Raw genomic sequence first — 17574 nt, forward strand, 5'->3', positions numbered from 1 at the left:
AGCTTTTCTCCTATGTTTAGACACCAAGTCATGTATTTCTCTTGTGTGCGCCCAAAAGGTGACCTATAGAGCCACTGGGTAGAGCAAGGCTCATCTGAAGTCCTCAAAGTCCATTCAGAAACTAGCAAAAACATTCCCTATCTAAATATTATGTTTTCTAATTATCTCACACACCCTTGCATGTGACTACTGTTTTCTATATGTCCTTTTAGTCTACTTCATAGCCCAGAAAGCCACCATAGAGTGGGAACCACAGAAAAAATGTTACCTTCCATCATGGCACAGGATGGAAACCACTGTGCTGGGGACAGAAGACAGTAGCCCCAGGTCCCGTTTTACTTTCAACTTCCTCTAGGACACTGGGACTCACTCTTTTCACTCATAAAGCATGGGGCTCCCAAGGAAGGGGTACTCCCTCCAGGGATTTCAGAGCTTCCATGCATCCTTGACCTACCCTTAAAGGGACATCCTACCACAACCAAACCAATATAATCAACTGCCTGACTGAAAGAAAGAAAGAAAGAAAGAAAGAAAGAAAGAAAGAAGACAAGATGTTCAAAAAAGTCTGAGACTTTCTTTTCTGTCATAATCACACTCCACAAAAGAACAATCACAGGTTAAAACACACACACACACACACACACACACACACACACACTTAGCTATAATTTACCCTATACCTAACAAAGATATGGTAGCTATGAAAGAAATTGTAAATATAACAAAAGAAGTGGAATAGAGGAGTGTGTGAAGAATAAATCTAAAACTGGCATTAGTTCCTAACCAAACGAAAGAAGTACAAAATGAGTGTACAGTGTGGCAGGGAACAGTACTCCACAGGTCTCCATTATCTCTTAAAAGTGAAGTGAGCAGAAACACAGCATGTTGGAAGGATCAGATCTGAGGTGTCTCTCCGAGCTAACTAGGATTGGAGGAGTGGAGAAAACAAGGAGGACCCAGTTTCCAGGTTCTCAAAGTTCATGAATAGAATGCTAAGGCAGAGCCTGACAGGCAATCAGGATGAGGTGACTGCTTGGAGATTTCCTCCCCAGCTGTGACACACACACACCAGGCTCAGTAGCCACCTCCACACCAGTTGCAAGCCAATGAAGCTGTGTCAACAGCGTCCCTCAGTGCAGCAGTATCGCCCAGCCCACCCAAACTGTTTGCCTACAGGCTATGTCTCCACACCAGTGCTCAGCACTCCAGGATTCTATATAACGTACTCCTTGTCCTTTAGAGGACTTCCAGGTCTCCGCCTCCAGCCAGAGCAGCATCTCATTCATGTCTCTCTTTCCTCCCTCACTGTTTCTTCCCATAGCTTCCTGACAGGAGTCAGAGAGACTTAGTGGATGAGACAGCCCATCCTGGGGACAAAAAAGCCCCCTGAAGTGGTTGGAGGTCAATGGCCAAGATATATTTCAAATCCAACTTGTCTGGATCCCCCTCACCCCATGAGATGATGGTATCTCATCTCTCTCCTCCTCCAGGAAGGGAACTAACTAATGGTGTGTCACAGACAACACAGAGTTTGTCCCTCTGCCATCTACAGAATTAAGGGAGGCTTAAGCATATGAGGGACAGCAGAAAGAAACAAACAAACAAAGAAACAGAAAGAAACAAAGAAATAAAGAAAAAAGAAAGAAAGATGGAAGGAAAGAAACAAAGAAACAGAAAGAAACAAAAAATAAAGAAACAGAAAGAAATAAAGAAAGAAACAAAAAAGAAAGAAGGAAGGAAGGAAAGAAAGAAAGAAAGGAAGGAAGAACTAAATAGCCTGCTGCCAAGTGGTTGGATGATTGATAACAGGTTTGTCTCCTCTGTGACCTCAAGATTCCCCATCTGCACAGCTTCTCCGGGCTCTAAAAGACCAATTCTGTTCCTTTGTTTTATTTGTTTGCTGTGCCCAGTCACCAGCATGTCTCCGTGTAGTGTTGATGGGTGAGTTAACGCTAAGATGTGTTTGTCTGCAGACCCTCGAATTGGTACTGTCTCTGGGTGTATCTGATGCTCTTGGTCATGAAGGAGGGCATGTCTTGCTTCTTAGAAGTACAAATTCAGATGGAAAGAGTGGGTTGTTTTGCTAGTAAAACTGCCTGGGAGAATCTCAAGGACTCTGTACTGACCATCACCCAGGCCACAGGAAAAGCCCATGGGAAGGAGTCAACAATGAGCAGCTACATAGACTCGTATCTCAGGTCTTGAGTTTTATCAGAACACTCAGGTCGACTGACAGAGCGTGAAACACATGCGCTCAGCCATGATAATTGCTGCCTCACTGGCTTACCCCAAGCTCTGCCTCCTATGACTATAACAGTGAGCAGTCAGCACATGATAGGTGCTGTTGAGAGAAGAGGTTCAGGGCAATGGGATAGGCTGTGGCTGCAGTTTGGGTCCTATGATGCCCCCAGAATGGCCTGCTCTAGGGAGGAAGCCATTCCTCCTGGTCCAATTGCATTCTGACCAGGCTCCTCCTCTGCTGTGGCCTGACTGAAAGCCAAAGCTCCCAGGTACTACCCTTTACCCTTTGAAGGCCTGTCTCAATGATTGCCAGCCCACTACTGATGGTATTAACACTCTGCCAAGGGCCTCAAGTTCCACTGAGGATAAGGCAGTCAGCCTAAGCCAAAGGGGCAAGTATGAAGCAAACAACAGGGTCCAGCATCTCAGGTTTGGAAACCAGAACACACAGTGTCCTTAGGAGAACCACACCCCAGACCACAAGAAAAGTCCAGGTAAGCCTAGTAACATGGCCAGAGAGCAGAAGGGATCCATGCACCTCCTCTCTGTTCTCCCTCTTTCATCAGATGAACTCTTGCTACTGTTCTGTCAAAGGATTTGAGGAGACACATCTTGGGGAAGAAACACCCCAAACCCCAGAGATATACCAACACCCAGACCACTAGAAGTCCAATACATGGAAACTCAAGTATTCCATAGGACAGATCAAAAGGAAGTTAGCACATGGCTCTGGCTTACCCAAGGCTTCTTGGGGGTTAGTGCTCAGTTAATAGCAAAGGGGCCTGGGAGACAGTGTGTGTGTTATCACAGAATCGTGAAGCCTTGAGTTTAATCCCCAGAATCCTCACATGAGAAAGACCAATATGGAGGCTCCTGCTTATAATCCCAGCACAGGGAAGCAGAGACAAGTGGACTCCTGGAGCTTGCTGGCCAGCAAGTCTAGCCTAACCAGTGAGTACCAGCTCCCAATGAGAGACCTTGTTTGAAAAAAATAAGGTGACTGGCTCCCAAAGGACAACATCCAAGGTTGAGCTCTGATCTCCACATACTCATACATATACATACACTTGCACATGTGTTTTACACACACACACACACACAATAAATAGATAAATAAATAAATAATTACCTCCAACAAACTCCCTTAGTAGAAGGTAAAGAAGAAAAGTATTAAGAACAGGTAGGAGCTTCAGGGAAGAAATTAGAGCAAACTTTTCTTCCCTTTTCTTCTATCACAATGACCAACTTTTGGTATTTTATTTTTACGAAGCTCTATTTTTAGAATAAAATCTGTTCCCTATTAAAAAAAAAAAAAGAGTGGGTAGGAGAAGAGGAGTATGGTGTGAGGTGTGGACATGGTCAAGATACATTTTATACATGAATGAAATATATGTATGACTGTATGAATATAATACATATATATATATTATGAATATGTATGTATATACACAATATGAATATGTATATATAGTATGAATAAAATAAGTATGAATACAAAGAATAAATAAAGATACTGCTTTACTAAAAAAGCCACAAGGTTGAGGTTTTATAGGGGACAGGCTTAGCATGAGCAAGACCTCCAACACAACAAAAATAAAGTAAATACAGATAAAGGGATAAAGGTGTATGTCAGGGACGGTGGCCATCCTAGGTGCTCGCCATCAACTCAAGAAAAAGTCTCAGTGAAAAGTCACAGAAGAGGCATGAGACGTGAAGGCAGAGATTCACCTGCCTCGGTTCAGTTCCTAATGTAAGTGAGTGAGGCTACCTAGCTTGAGCAGCCACCACATTGGTGGGGAAGTCAGAGAGGGAAGAAGGAAGAGTGAGTGAATTACCCCAGAGAAGAGGTGGTTGTGGGTAGGAAATAATAAGGCTACAGTAACAGACAAGGGGGCACCAGGAAAGCACATGAGAACGGAGTGATCAAAAGAGTGGCCAAGATGCCAACCTTGAGTTGCCATAGGCAGCTCAGAGGGAAGGTGCCAAGCCATTAGCTTGCATTCCTTCCTGTGGGCAGGTCCCATGCTGGGCGCCTGCCTTTGTTCTGCAGAAGGGTCTATAGGCTCAGAAGACAAAGCAGCGTCCCTTCCTCTGGGAGACAGATTATCACACAGAGAGAAGCAAAGAACACAAAGCTGTTTATTTTTTCTACCGGCAAAGACCAGCATGCACCAACTGCGCCAGACTTAAGTACACTGGCAACAGAGTAACAACCCATGCTTTGCTTTGCCCCATGTCAACAAAAGCTGTGACTCACAGGCTCCCTGGAGAAACAAGGAGTTTCCAACCCCAGCAAGAGGAGAGGCCCAGACCTTGGTCAGAGTCCCAGGTAGCAGATGGCTCCCAAGACAGAGATCAGCTCTCTGAGTGCCAAGCTGCCATTCCAGGCAGGTGAGAACATCAGCCAAGCACTGTGGGGCTCCCAGAGGATATCTGTACAGAAGACCACGGCACCTGTCTCTGTTTCCCACAACCAGGCTGTATCAGTCTATCTCTAAATGAGCTGTTATGAGTCTTGTTTCCTTATCCAAATATGGAGTATAAGCACCTGGCTATCATTTCCTCTTACACTCGCCCACTCTACCAAATCATGGCAGGAAGCAAGCAGACAAGCCCCAGGAGGACGAGCCATCTGCCACACCCCTCACACCAGAGACAGGGAGAGGGATACAGAAAGAAAGAGGATGAGGCACACTGGAAACAACCTGTACATCCATGCCCTGGTGCAGAACGTGAGGCAGTCAAGGTGAATGAGAGGTCAATAACATGGCTCTGAGAAAAAGTACTTGTTCTGCAATGACCCGACGACCTGAGTTCAATCCCTGGATCCAGGAGTCAAAGGAGAGAACTCTTGAAAATTGCCATTTGATCTCCACATATGTGCTATCATGTGTGTGCAGCAGACACACACATACACGCATGCACTAATAATAATAAGATAATAATAATAATAATAATAATAATAAAATAAGAGCTTCTGCAGTAAGTATCACTTAGCACTATTTTGATGAGAGAAATAAGAGTTGGGGATACAGGTCTTCAGAATGGGATAGTCTGGGAGACTTCCAGAAGAAAATAGCCTCAAAGACAGTGTTACTATGTATCATTTTGTTCAAAGTTACCCAGCATGCTTCAGTTTTGTCTTCCCAACAGGACCATGAGCTTATGGATAAAGATCAAGAATGTATGTTACATTTCTTTCCAATCCTCACAGGACTCACTCTAGGATGGGCATGTGGCCAGTTGTTCAGTAATACCTATATTATCTGCAGGAGACTGACACAGTGGGCATATTCTCTGCATCTATATGGCTGAGGCACTGTGAAAGCATTTTTCATATATGGATACTCTCCATAAACTCATTTCGCAGAGACACACTGAGCCTCAGGAAAGTCATATCACAAGTACAAGCACCCATGGCTAGCCACTTGAGGGGTTGGAATCCAAACCCAAGTCTTTCTGTTCCCACTCCTGTCCACAGAAGACAGGATGACAAATAGCCTTCAAAGGCAAAGATCGACACAGATGTGACATCCATGCATGTGCATACGGACACACGTGCTCCAGGAAGTTGCATGTGATACCCAGCAGGCATGGATGATTTAGGGCAAATTAAAAGGCCATTCACAGTGTGTGGAAGCCTAAGGAAGATGAACATAGACTTGGAGGACCAGCCTGATGGGGTTGGAGGAGGCTGGGGTAGCTGTTGAGAAAATGCTCGGACATAAGAAACACAGGAAGGAACAGGAGACAGTGTAGCAGCCGCTTGTGTTGACACAAGATGTTTGGACTAGAGGGAGTTGGTCCTGGGCCTAAGAAAGCGGTTCAAAAATGAGGCAGTGTTTTTGAGTCCATTAGAAGATGCATGGTTAGGACATGACTGAAAGCAATTAAGTTTATTCTCACTGGTCTGCTGATCAAGTTACAACTAGAAAGAAGTTTCCACGTGGGGGAGGGGGAAAGGGAGGCAGCAAACCAACCAACCAGTGGCTTTTTTTTTAATGCCATTTTCTGCGGGGTACTCAGGGTGAGCTCAGGGCTGGCAGATGCCTTGGGGATGCCATCAGCAGGGGCCTCTTCATTAATCAAGCCCCGCCCTTTGGGGGAGGCCCATAAAAGCTGAAGGACCTGCACCTCCCTAACCGCCTGGCTTCTCTATCCCCTTCACGCATCTACCTCGGAGCTCCCGTGCTGCCTTCTTTACCCACCATGTCTCGGCAATCCACCATCACCTTCCACTCCGGCAGCCGCAGGGGCTTCAGCACAGCCTCAGCCACCACGCCTACCGCTGGACGCTCCCGCTTCAGCTCCGTGTCTGTGGCCCGCTCCTCAGGAAACAATGGGGGACTGGGCAGAATCAGTGGTATTGGTTCTGGCTTTGGGAGCCGCAGCCTCTACAACCTGGGTGGGACCAGGCGTGTCTCCGTTGGTGGATGTGCTGGCAGTGGCTTCAGGAGTGGCTTTGGTGGCAGGGCTAGCAGTGGCTTTGGGGGCAGCAGTGGCTTTGGTTATGGAGGTGGCATTGGAGGGGGCTTTGGTGGCCCTGGCTTCTCTGTCTGTCCCTCTGGAGGCATTCAAGAAGTTACTGTCAATCAGAGCCTCCTGACTCCCCTCAACCTGCAAATTGACCCCACAATCCAGCGGGTTCGGAAAGAAGAGCGGGAACAGATCAAGACTCTGAATAACAAGTTTGCCTCCTTCATTGACAAGGTGGGGCCTGTGCTCACCCATCCAAGATCCCAGTGCATGGAGTAACTAGGTGGGGGTGGCTTATCTCTGGAGATAGCAACAATGTGGGGTCCCAAAGAGAAGAACTTTTCTCAACCAATACCAGTCATGGACAGAGACATTTTCAAGTCAGGCCATCTGGCTCACAGGACCTTATAGAGATGCCTCCTTCTCCTCTCTGGGAGTCCCCCTCCAGAAAGAGGGGTTCTAACTGTGCCCCTACCCTGACTCAGAGCATCAGCATTGAGAAACTCAACCCAGACTCCATGATTCCCACCATAGAGGCTATGTTCATCTCCATGTCCCATCCATAAAAACCCTAGAGTCTCTGGGGTGCCTTCATGGGCTTTCTCATTTGGAGGTAGAGCTTTCATTACATAGCTGCTGATCGATCATGGCATAAGAGCCCCTTGTGCTTTAGCCTCCTTTAGCAGGTATGCCTGATTCTGCCTCCCTGACTTCTCAAGTGAGGCTCATTCTCTCTGCTCCCCTGTAGGTGCGCTTCCTGGAACAGCAGAACAAGGTCCTGGAGACCAAGTGGAATCTCCTGCAGGAGCAGGGCTCCAGGACGGTCAGACAGAACCTGGAGCCTTTCTTCGATACATATGTCAATGACCTCCGTCGGCAGCTGGATGGCGTCATGGCTGAAAGAGGCAGACTGGATGCTGAACTGAGGAACATGCAGGAGGTTGTAGAAGACTTCAAAGTCAGGTGAGTGGGAGACAGGCTCCAGGCTGCACACAACCATCCCTGGGGCTACTGCCTCTAAGGTCCAGAAAATGCAAAGAAGTGAATGCCGCACCAGCCAGGACTGTTGGATGAGCAGGGAGCCCAGAGTGCAGAATATGGAGGGGACCAAGGTGCCTTCGTCTCAGAATCAGGGCTAACAAGGAACCTGTTCTTATCTGTCTACACCGCTGAAACGGGCACCGGCATCATCTGTCAAAGTGAACACTGCTGCTCATTCTGGTAAACAGTGTTACATCACTGACATGCTGTTTATCTCCACTGGATGTGAGCCCAGGGGCTGAGATGGTTTGAATTTCCCAGATGACATAAGCTCAGAGTGAAAGAAAATAGCAAACAAGGAAGGGTTCTGTCCTTCCTTGTGGAGGTAAACACTGTCTGTTCATCGTTTGGGTTACAGTGCATAGACTACAGCTAGCTTAAGTTCTCTTTAATCACAAATGAGTACAAATCTCAGTGGTCGTCCTGAGGCCCTGTGAAAATATTTCAAACGACATGTACCTGAAAGACTGTCCTGGGACAAATACAGCTTTCTTTGCCATTTCAACGGTCGTTACTGAAGCAGCGTGTTTTTCTGGTGATTGGGACTATGTGTCTTTACAGTGATAGAATTGCCTGAGCACATGATTCTGTTCCCGTGAGTCTATGCTCACCTTCTAATCTTATAAAAAGCAGAAGGAATTATCTACCTTTTATGGAGGAAGAAGACAGGGGTTAAGTGAATCACCCAGAGTCATGCGGAGGTCACCGAAGAGCTGAAAAGAGCGGAAGGCCTTTTAACTCTTGCTACAGCCGCCGGAGAACTGAGCGGACGCCTTGCTCAACCTCACGCCCCCTTGCCCTCCTCCTTGCAGGTATGAAGATGAAATTAACAAGCGTGCGGCTGCCGAGAATGAGTTTGTGGGCCTGAAAAAGGTGAGTGGGGCATGTCTTTTCAGTGAGATTGACTTATGAGCCCGTGATCCCCGCACTCAGAAGAGCCGACCCTGAAGCCAGCCTAGGCTACACTGTGATCCCATGCTTCAAAGAAAGAAGGGCTGGATATGTAGATCAGGGGCAGAACGTATCCGGCATTTGCCAAGCCCCGAGTTCAAGAGCTGGCTTTGAGAGGCAGAGAGAAGGGGCTTCAGAGAGGAGGCTGGAGGAACGGGGAGAGAAGGGGAAAAGAGATTGAGCTTTAACATCCAATCTCAGAATATGAGGCAGTCTGGTCCTGGGCTTCCCCAAGATATATCAAATCATATCAATGATGAGATCATCCGATGAGCTCAAACGTTTCAGAAATGTCACATATGTCAGTACATATCCCTACTTCTGCTCAGGTTTCTGTTAGCCCACGAAGCTTAAGCCCCAGTTTCAGTGATCACCTAGACCCATCCCCTGGAAATCTAGGTTAGATACTCTCAGCTTCTTTTGACTTACTGTTTGGATCTGGGGTCATTTCAGGACGTAGACGGTGCCTACATGAACAAGGTGGAGCTGGAAGCGAAGGTCGACTCTCTGACTGACCAGATCAACTTCTACCGGATGATCTATGAGGCAGTAAGAGTCTGCAAGTGTTTCTGTTGCTCCTGGCACCAGAGCCTAGAAAGGAAAGGATGCTTCTGGTCTCATTCACGAGCTGGTATCTCTCCCCGAGGCATCCTATGAGGAAGCCTGGGGGAAAGGTGATGCCAGAGAGGAATTCTGAGAACTTTGCCTTATGAAACAGTTTCAACAATGAGACCTTTCCCTAGCCCCCATCCCCACAAATGGCAAGACAGCCCTAGCAAGGAGGGGATAAAGACTGCACCCACTTTTTCCCCTCAGCTATAGCTCAACTCAGTGGCCAGATGACTGCTTGGCCTCAGAAAAGGCCTCATTGGGGGGCTCTGTCATTTGGAAAGCAGATACCTGGGTCTGTGAAGAGACAGAGGAAGGAAGTATTGAAGTCACACTGTGGGGGTGGGATGGCTAGATGGGCTGATTCCAAAGAACACCTCTGTGAGACCTGGGCCCCACATGTCGAAATTGTATCTGACAGTGGAAAGCATCACTGGAACCAGAGAGAACAGTCCCACCACCACACTGATGAGTCTTCTAGAAACTTCCTGGGACATGACTAACAGAACTGGGGGAGGGGAAGGGCACCTGGAAGCACTTCTGCCAGGGATGCCGGAGAAGAGATTCCTAGCCTAAGTAGTTAGCCATCTCGAGGTACAAGACCCCTTTCGTTTGTTTCTGGGTGACTCTGAGTTGACAACCCTGCAGGAGCTGTCTCAGATGCAGAACCAGGTGAGTGACACCTCTGTGGTCCTCTCCATGGACAACAACCGCAACCTAGACCTGGACAGCATCATCGCTGAAGTCAAAGCCCAGTACGAGGACATTGCCAACCGTAGCCGGGCAGAGGCTGAGTCCTGGTACCAGACCAAGGTGAGGCATTGCTATGGGCTGAGTGCTCTGAGGCTGCACTCCTTCACTTCCCTCACTGAAACTTCCCAAGTGCAGCCCTGACACAGGGAAATCTAGCTTAAACACTTACACAAGTCTAAGCACACACTAGTGTGTTGCCCAGGAAGTGTAGGGTGCTCAGAAGGACACGCCCGGTCCACATTTCTCACGATAGATTGAACTGGGTGACACTCCAGAATGATGAAGAAGTCTATGTCACAGACCTAAAGGGCTTATGAAGTCTTCATATAATTTGGGCTTCTCTGCTCTGCCAAACAGAGGTTTAGGGTTATAAATACAGAAACTGCAATCAGAGAATTCAGGGTCTAAAAGTCCAGAAAGAGGATGAGCATTCACAGAAGGGAAAAAGACACCACAGGGCTCCCAGCAAGATCTAGGCCTTCGGTCCAGAAGGTGAGCAGAGAAGGGTAAAGAACAGTGAGGCCCAAGAGCAAGTTAGTGCTGGCAAGCAGTTACAAGACAAGGATGCACACTTGTGCAAGGGGGAAGGAGCGATGACCTTAGAGAAATACCTCTGAAAGCCTGAGTGGCCAGAAGGGTTGTCCTAGAGTAGTGTGGCAGACCCAGAGCTATCCCTTGCCAAACCCAGGCCTGTCTCAGGGGCACCTGCTTACCACTCTCTGACCCCCATCCCTTGTTCTGCCCCGTGCACTTTGTTAGTCCCTTCTGGTAGGAAGTGAGAGAAAAGAAGCAGGTTTCCAATGTTAGGGGTCCACTGTGAAGCTCCTTGTCAAGGAGTAAAAATTAGGATACATTTAGCCCCAGCAGGAAGTAACAGACATTTCCCTGCGGTTTGGGGTTGTTGTTCCTTCTAATCTCGAGAATCTGGCAGCAGAGGAAGCCGAGCTGTCCAGCACGTTCCAAACAAAATGGTTCTTGACTCAGACAGGAGCCCTTCTACAGAATAGGCTGGAGGGGTCAGGGTATAGCAATCCCTTGTATACAAGCTTGCCCTGGGTTTAGCATGAGCGCCTCTGAGACCAGAGCTTCCACCAGGTCAACGCTAAGCCTCCTGTAGCTTTGGCACTGTCCACATGGTTTCCTGCCCTTCCTCTTTGATTCCCAACACTACAGGGCTACCAAAACTCATGGGTGTAGCTGATCCTGATACAAGCAGCCCCACTGCACAGTGGCAAGTGAGCAAGCTACTCCCTCATTTTTACAATTTACCACCACTTCCCCTGCCTTGAAGTTTCTCCTTTGTCCAGTCTAGAATGTTCTCTCTCTGAGCTGACTATATAGCCCCCCCTTACCCACACTGCAGATGACAGCTCAGTGTTTCCTCTTCAGTCCCTTTCCTTCCACACACACACCCATCACCACCATCACACCACACACCTTCAAACCCAAGTTCAACTCTTTTGTGGCACTCAGAAAGACCCCGTTTGTTTACCACTGGATGCTTACATGTTTGGATACACACAGGCAACAGTATAATATAAGCATCTGAGAACCAGGATCAGCTCATGCTTGTGTGCTGTTTCTAGAGCCTGCTAACTCTCAACAAGCAGATGGGCTCAGGAAGAACTTCCTGGAAAGAATGAGGGGAAGGGAGCATGCCCGGTGAGTGAGTGTCTGCTCGGTTCATAGGCATTTGACTAGGTGGTCTGCTCTGGTTCTAACAGTACGAGGAGCTGCAGGTGACAGCAGGCCGCCATGGCGATGACCTCCGAAACACCAAACAAGAGATTTCAGAGATGAACCGGATGATCCAGAGACTGAGATCTGAGATTGATGCTGTCAAGAAGCAGGTATAGTTCAGTGATCACAAGAATGCTCGTTTCTTCTGGCCAATCTCACCACCTCCAGGGACTCCTGGAGGATATCACAGGATCGCAGCGCCTCCAGGGTCTGTCCACAGACTCATGACACCTTTTTTCTCTTCAGTGTTCCAGCCTGCAAACTGCTATCTCTGACGCTGAGCAGCGTGGAGAGCTAGCCCTCAAGGATGCTCGGGCCAAGCTGGTGGAGCTTGAAGATGCCCTGCAGAAGGCCAAGCAGGACATGGCCAGGCTCCTGAAGGAGTACCAGGAGCTCATGAATGTCAAGCTGGCCCTGGATGTGGAGATCGCCACCTACAGGAAGCTGCTGGAGGGAGAGGAGTGCAGGTGAGGGGAGAGGTAACCAGCTGTCTGTCCTCAAAATGAACAAAACTTACCTCAGCAGCCTAAGCTGTGGCATGGAGCAGGTGCAAATCTCTTTCCAGACTGCTCCGTCATTCCGAGTCCACCCCATAGAAGTCTAAGCCCTGAGCAGGTCTAAGCAATCACATCCTATTAAAGGAGAGGGCTGGTTACATAGTGAACCTGAAAAGAATGGGGTAAAAGGCTCTGGACTGAAAGAAACTGTCCTAGATTTGAGCTTATAGGTCCCCACTCATTATGAAAAGCTGGTCTCACTGGGCAGTGGTGGCGCATGCCTTTAATCCCAGCACTTGGGAGGCAGAGGCAGGTGGATTTCTGAGTTTGAGGCCAGCCTGGTCTACAGAGTGAGATCCAGGACACCCCAGGCTACACAGAGAAACCCTGTCTCGAAAAACCAAACCAAAAAAATAAAAAAAGAAAGAAAGAAAAAGAAAAGCTGGTCTCTCTCTCTCTAGCCCTTAATTTCTTCAGGGGCAGAATAAAGGAACTAGGGCTGAAGAGATGGCTCAGTGGTTAAGAGCACTGACTGCTCTTCCAGAGGTCCTAAGTTCAGTTCCCAGCAATATGGTTACTCACAACCATCTGTAATGGGATCCGATGTCCTCTTCTGGTGTGTCTGAAGCCAGCTGCAGTGTACTCATACAAATAAAATTAAAAAAAAAAGAATAAAGGAACTAGATTCTGTGACACCCCAAAGCTCATAGGATTTTGCTTTTCTTATTTGATGGTTATGTCACTAAGGTCAAATTACTTAACCATCTCTCATCTCAGTGTTCCTATCTGTCAAATGAAGGTAGTGATAATTCTGATGTTGTATGTTGTTTAAAAGGTTAAAATAACACAATATCATGACCACTCATGGCAAGTAACAAGTATTTGGGGTTTTTATTTAGGTGTTGTTGTTTTGTTTTGTTCTTGGAGCTGGAGAGAAGGCTCGATTGTTAAGAACATGTGCTGCTCCAACAGAGGACCAAAGTTGGTTTTTGGTTTAGTCACATTGAGTGACTAATAATAGCCTGTAATTCCAACTGCAGGGTATCCAACACCCTTTTCTGACCTCTTCTGTCAATTACACTTTTATGTACATACCCACACATAGACATACACATAAAATGTAAAGGTCTATTTATTTTTATATGTATGAGTGTTTTTGCCTGGAACCTATGGAGTAAGATAGGGCATTGGATCCCCTGGAGCTGGAGTTACCAATGGTTGTAAGTCATCATGTGGGTTGTGGGAGCCTGGATCCTCTGCAGGAACAAGCTCTCTTAACCATATGGTATCTCTACATCCCTAAAAAATGTCTTACTTAAGTTAAAAAAATAATAAAAATCTTGCCGTCATTCAGTTTAGCAGGCAAAGGAACTGGGCTTTGAGGGCAGATGAATTTTGTTTCAAATCCTGTGATCTATGATCTTCAATTTCCCACTGTAAAACTGAGATAATAATTCCTACCCAATAGGATTGTTGAGAGGAGTGAACGGTATAATGACTGTAACAGGTTCTCAATCTTGTTAGTGTTAACTCCAAGTGAGCACTTAGGGATGAAGGCCAGTTACTAAGACAACAATAGACTGATTGTAACTACTGTTATTTTCACAATTTGGATGCCTCTCCATGCCTATAAAAGCCTCGGTGTCTGACAAGCAACCCTTGATGAGCGAGAAATCTGGTTATGGAGAATGTCCTGCCGTTCTAATGAACTCTAGTCTGTGATTGATTTTCACTTCCTCAGGTTTAAACCCAAACTGTGCTTCTAAAGTTACAGATCCGATGGCTCCAAACCGCAAGCTCCATTTATGAGACCTTTACTATTTTTAGTATCTCAAATATTTTTAGAGTTTTAAACCTGCATGACTTCTAAAATAAAAAATGATAAGGGTTTTTTTAATGCACTTTAAAACAATCACAAAATTTCGTCGTTGCAAATACCTGCTAAGTGACAACCTGGACAGTAACCTTTCCTCCTCTCCTCCTAACCAGGCTGAGCGGAGAGGGAGTTTCTCCAGTGAACATCTGTGAGTATGACCCTGGGGCTTATGTGGTCAGGAGAAGGGTGGATCTAAGCCAACTCTGAGACTCTACAGGCAGAATTCATTTTGAGAAAGTGTGGGGGCCTGAGTTTGTTGAGGAAAAAGTCATAGTGGATTAAAGGGGCTTGGTTGATTTGTTTGTTTATTTGTTTATTTACTGTGGTGTTGGGGGTTAAACCTAGGGCCTCACATGTATTCTGACTACTCTCCCATACGCCCAGCCGTCTTACCTCTGCCTCATACCAACAAGCTCTGCTCCCGATCATGTCTTTGGGTTTTGTTTGTGTTTCCCACTGAGTTAAAATCCATGCCATCTGAGTGATCGTGGGTTCAGAACTAGAGGGATTTTTTTTTTTAAGACAGATTTAATGGGACCCAGGCTGGCTTCTAATTCCAACACCTTCCTACATGTAGTTCCCAGATTAGATGAGAATCTTTGGGGGCCAACCACTGTATAGGTTAGGGAGATTCTCAGATTGTCTTACAGGATTCCTTGGGGTTGCAAGTCTAGTTTCAAGAGCTTGGAGATGAGCATTTGACAGGGACAGGACATACAAGAGCTCCTGGCTTTGCCTAGGCCCTTTAGAGAGAACTCTTACACTAGACACAAACCATAGCTAGTGAGATGGCCCTGCCAGCTCTGAACAGTCTGTTGAGAGTTTGCTGCTACAGAGTGTTGCTATCAAGAGGTTCTAGGCTTTTTCAGTAGCTACCATCTGGATTTAGAATGCCACACCAAGGGGACTCCAGGGGAAGGCCATGTGTATTCCTCTGAGTGTCCAGAAGGAAGGAGACTCCAGAGTCAAACCTGAAGAGGCAGACAGGCTCAGACAGAGCAGCAGTGGTTGTATATAGCAGAGAGGGAAGTGTCTCCGATAGGTTCTAGAAGAGAAGCACTGGGCAGCAGATGGGCGGCACCACAGTTCAGCAGAGGTGGAGGCCTAAGGCAGGATCTCACAGCACAAGCAGGAAACAGGAGGGCCAGCATCTGTGACCGGAGAAGCTCTGGAGCACAGGTGCCCATGACAGGCACCTTCTCTCCTGCCTGAAATTCTGATCCTGTTTCCTCTTCTCCACAGCTGTGGTCACTTCTACGGTTTCCAGTGGCTATGGTGGTGGCGCCAACATTGGAGGAGGAAGCTTGGGTCTTGGTGGGAACAGCGGCTACTCCTTCACGACCAGTGGTGGACACAGCCTGGGCACAGGTCTAGGAGGCTCTGGTTTTACCACCAGTAGCAGCCGGGGTCCAGCGGGCAGTGGCTCCAGCATCAAGTTTGTCTCCAGCACATCATCCAGCAGGAAGAGTTACAAGCACTGAGGGGGCCAGCCGGCAGTCTCCCTTGCCACTGCCCTGAAGCCTCTTTACACTTATAACTAGATGCCTGGGCCCTTCTCTCATATCTTCTTCACAATAGCCCCCTCCCCAGCTGCCAGGGATCCTGGCATTTTGGCTAAACCCATTCCCTGGCCTATGGCAGCCTCCTGACAGCCCTAGGCTTCTCCTGGTACTTCTTTGTGTTAGACGCACAGACCCAGAGCTCATACCCCTCCAAAGTTCACAATCAATGGATCTGGAAATGCAAATGCCCCCAGATGACATCTGCAAATGCCCCTTCAGTGCCACCTGCCCCTTTCCTCCAGGTGCAGTGATGGAGGAGTCTGTGTCTCCCAGGCCACCTCAACGCCAGGCTGTCTTGACCTTCTCTGGCTGCTTATAAACTGCCAGCAAGAGTCAACGCTCCTCTGTTTTCCTCCTGGAATCTGCCTATTAAATGCATGTGTCATGTGTTTGGCTCAGTCCTCTGTGTGCAGTTCTGATGAGCCCGGAGCAACTCTGACTCTGGCAGCCCTAGCCAATGTTATTCCATACAAGCAGTACTCAGGGCACAACAGCTGTCACCCCTTCCAGAGTTGCTGGAGGGGAGAGCTGGGGAAGGGGGAGAATGAAGAGGGCAGCAGGTCAATAGTCTTCCTCTTTTAGCACTTCCGAAGTCCCTCGATTTTCTTTGGAATGCTTGTTTGGGAAGTCCCAACTCCTGGGCAGAGCCCTGCCCAGCCTCCTGCTCAGTATGTCATGCAGGGTGAGGCCATACCCTCCCCGAATCACCTTGTGTTCCCGGGACAGCACTGACGTAGGATGGGTGGTCAAGGCACTAGCCAGCAAAGGAGCTGATTGTTCCCCAACAGCTACAAACTTGTGGACCTGAGCAGAGAAATAACAGGGCAGGAGAGGAGTTAAAAGTCAGCCCCGAGGCCAAGGAGCAAATGAGCCCATAATTGCAAGACAGGGAGACACCTAGGAAGCTGCTCCCCATTCCTGAGTTTATAGTCTCCTGGACCTCTCCTCACAGGACCTCGGGGGATGATGGGACTAATCGTGAATAGGGGCCAGGTGTTTGGACAGGGTGGGCTCATCACTTAGGATTAATGATAGGAGCTGCCAACTAGATCTGTGAGAAACACTCATGCTCGGAAAGGAGAAGTTTTATCATAGGAGTCAGGAGGGAGGGATGTGAAACAAGAGACCAGACCAAAGTCTAGAATGGTTAAGAGGGTAACGATTTCAGAGTAGATGGAAAAGCTCTGAGAGTAATTGTCAGATTCACTAGCTAAGACCAGGGAGGAAAGAGAAGAGGGCAGAGATTTGGGGTGACCTCAGACTACTTCTTAGGAAGTGACCAGAGACCTCACTTTCCCCTGCTATATGAAATACAGGGATTCTAGGTACATAGCCCAATCAGCCACTGGGTTCTAGTGTTTCTCCTGCTATCCCTGGTCATGTGACCTGTGTGCCAATGGTTACAGGTAGAAAACAAGGGCAAAACAAGCCATCATTGGAAGGCAAACAGTTGGGGTCTCTCATGATACTACTCAAAAAATGCTGGCAATGATCCATCATCCGTTTTCATAAAGTTACAAAAATAAAATGTAGTAATGTTTGTGGTAGACCTGCCACGCGGTGTGGCACAGACTCAACCCTCGGTAAATGGATTTTAAAAATATGTATGTTAGTGACCAAGGTGAGATGGGCACTGTCGGATGTTTGGGTCTGGAGCTAGGCGTGGAGGGGAGAGCCGTAGATGGAAGCCTCTGGCGCAAGGGCGGTCCGGAGTGTGTGACAGAACCTGGGCAAGTGGAGAGCTCTGGACTCAGGTGTGCCTCGGGCTGGACTCCCCAGGCCTGGTCCTGCCCAGGGTAGGGTGTTCCCCATCATGATTAGCGGGCAG

The 17574-nt window shown here is 47.7% G+C and overlaps 1 protein-coding gene across 1 annotated transcript; it reads left to right on the plus strand.

Moving 5' to 3' along the window:
* Positions 1-6391: 6391 nt before the first annotated feature.
* Positions 6392-17220, plus strand: LOC114633628 (keratin, type II cytoskeletal 75). The gene is made up of 9 exons (XM_028782197.1): positions 6392-6951; positions 7466-7680; positions 8571-8631; positions 9163-9258; positions 9967-10131; positions 11796-11921; positions 12058-12278; positions 14298-14332; positions 15427-17220. Exons 1-9 carry the CDS (start codon positions 6451-6453, stop codon positions 15663-15665), a joined length of 1659 nt encoding a protein of 552 aa, XP_028638030.1. The 5' UTR covers positions 6392-6450; the 3' UTR covers positions 15666-17220.
* The last annotated feature ends 354 nt before the right edge of the window (positions 17221-17574 follow it).

This window comes from Grammomys surdaster, unplaced genomic scaffold (assembly GCF_004785775.1).
Source record: "Grammomys surdaster isolate TR1022 unplaced genomic scaffold, NIH_TR_1.0 724, whole genome shotgun sequence".
Classification (NCBI taxonomy): domain Eukaryota; kingdom Metazoa; phylum Chordata; class Mammalia; order Rodentia; family Muridae; genus Grammomys; species Grammomys surdaster.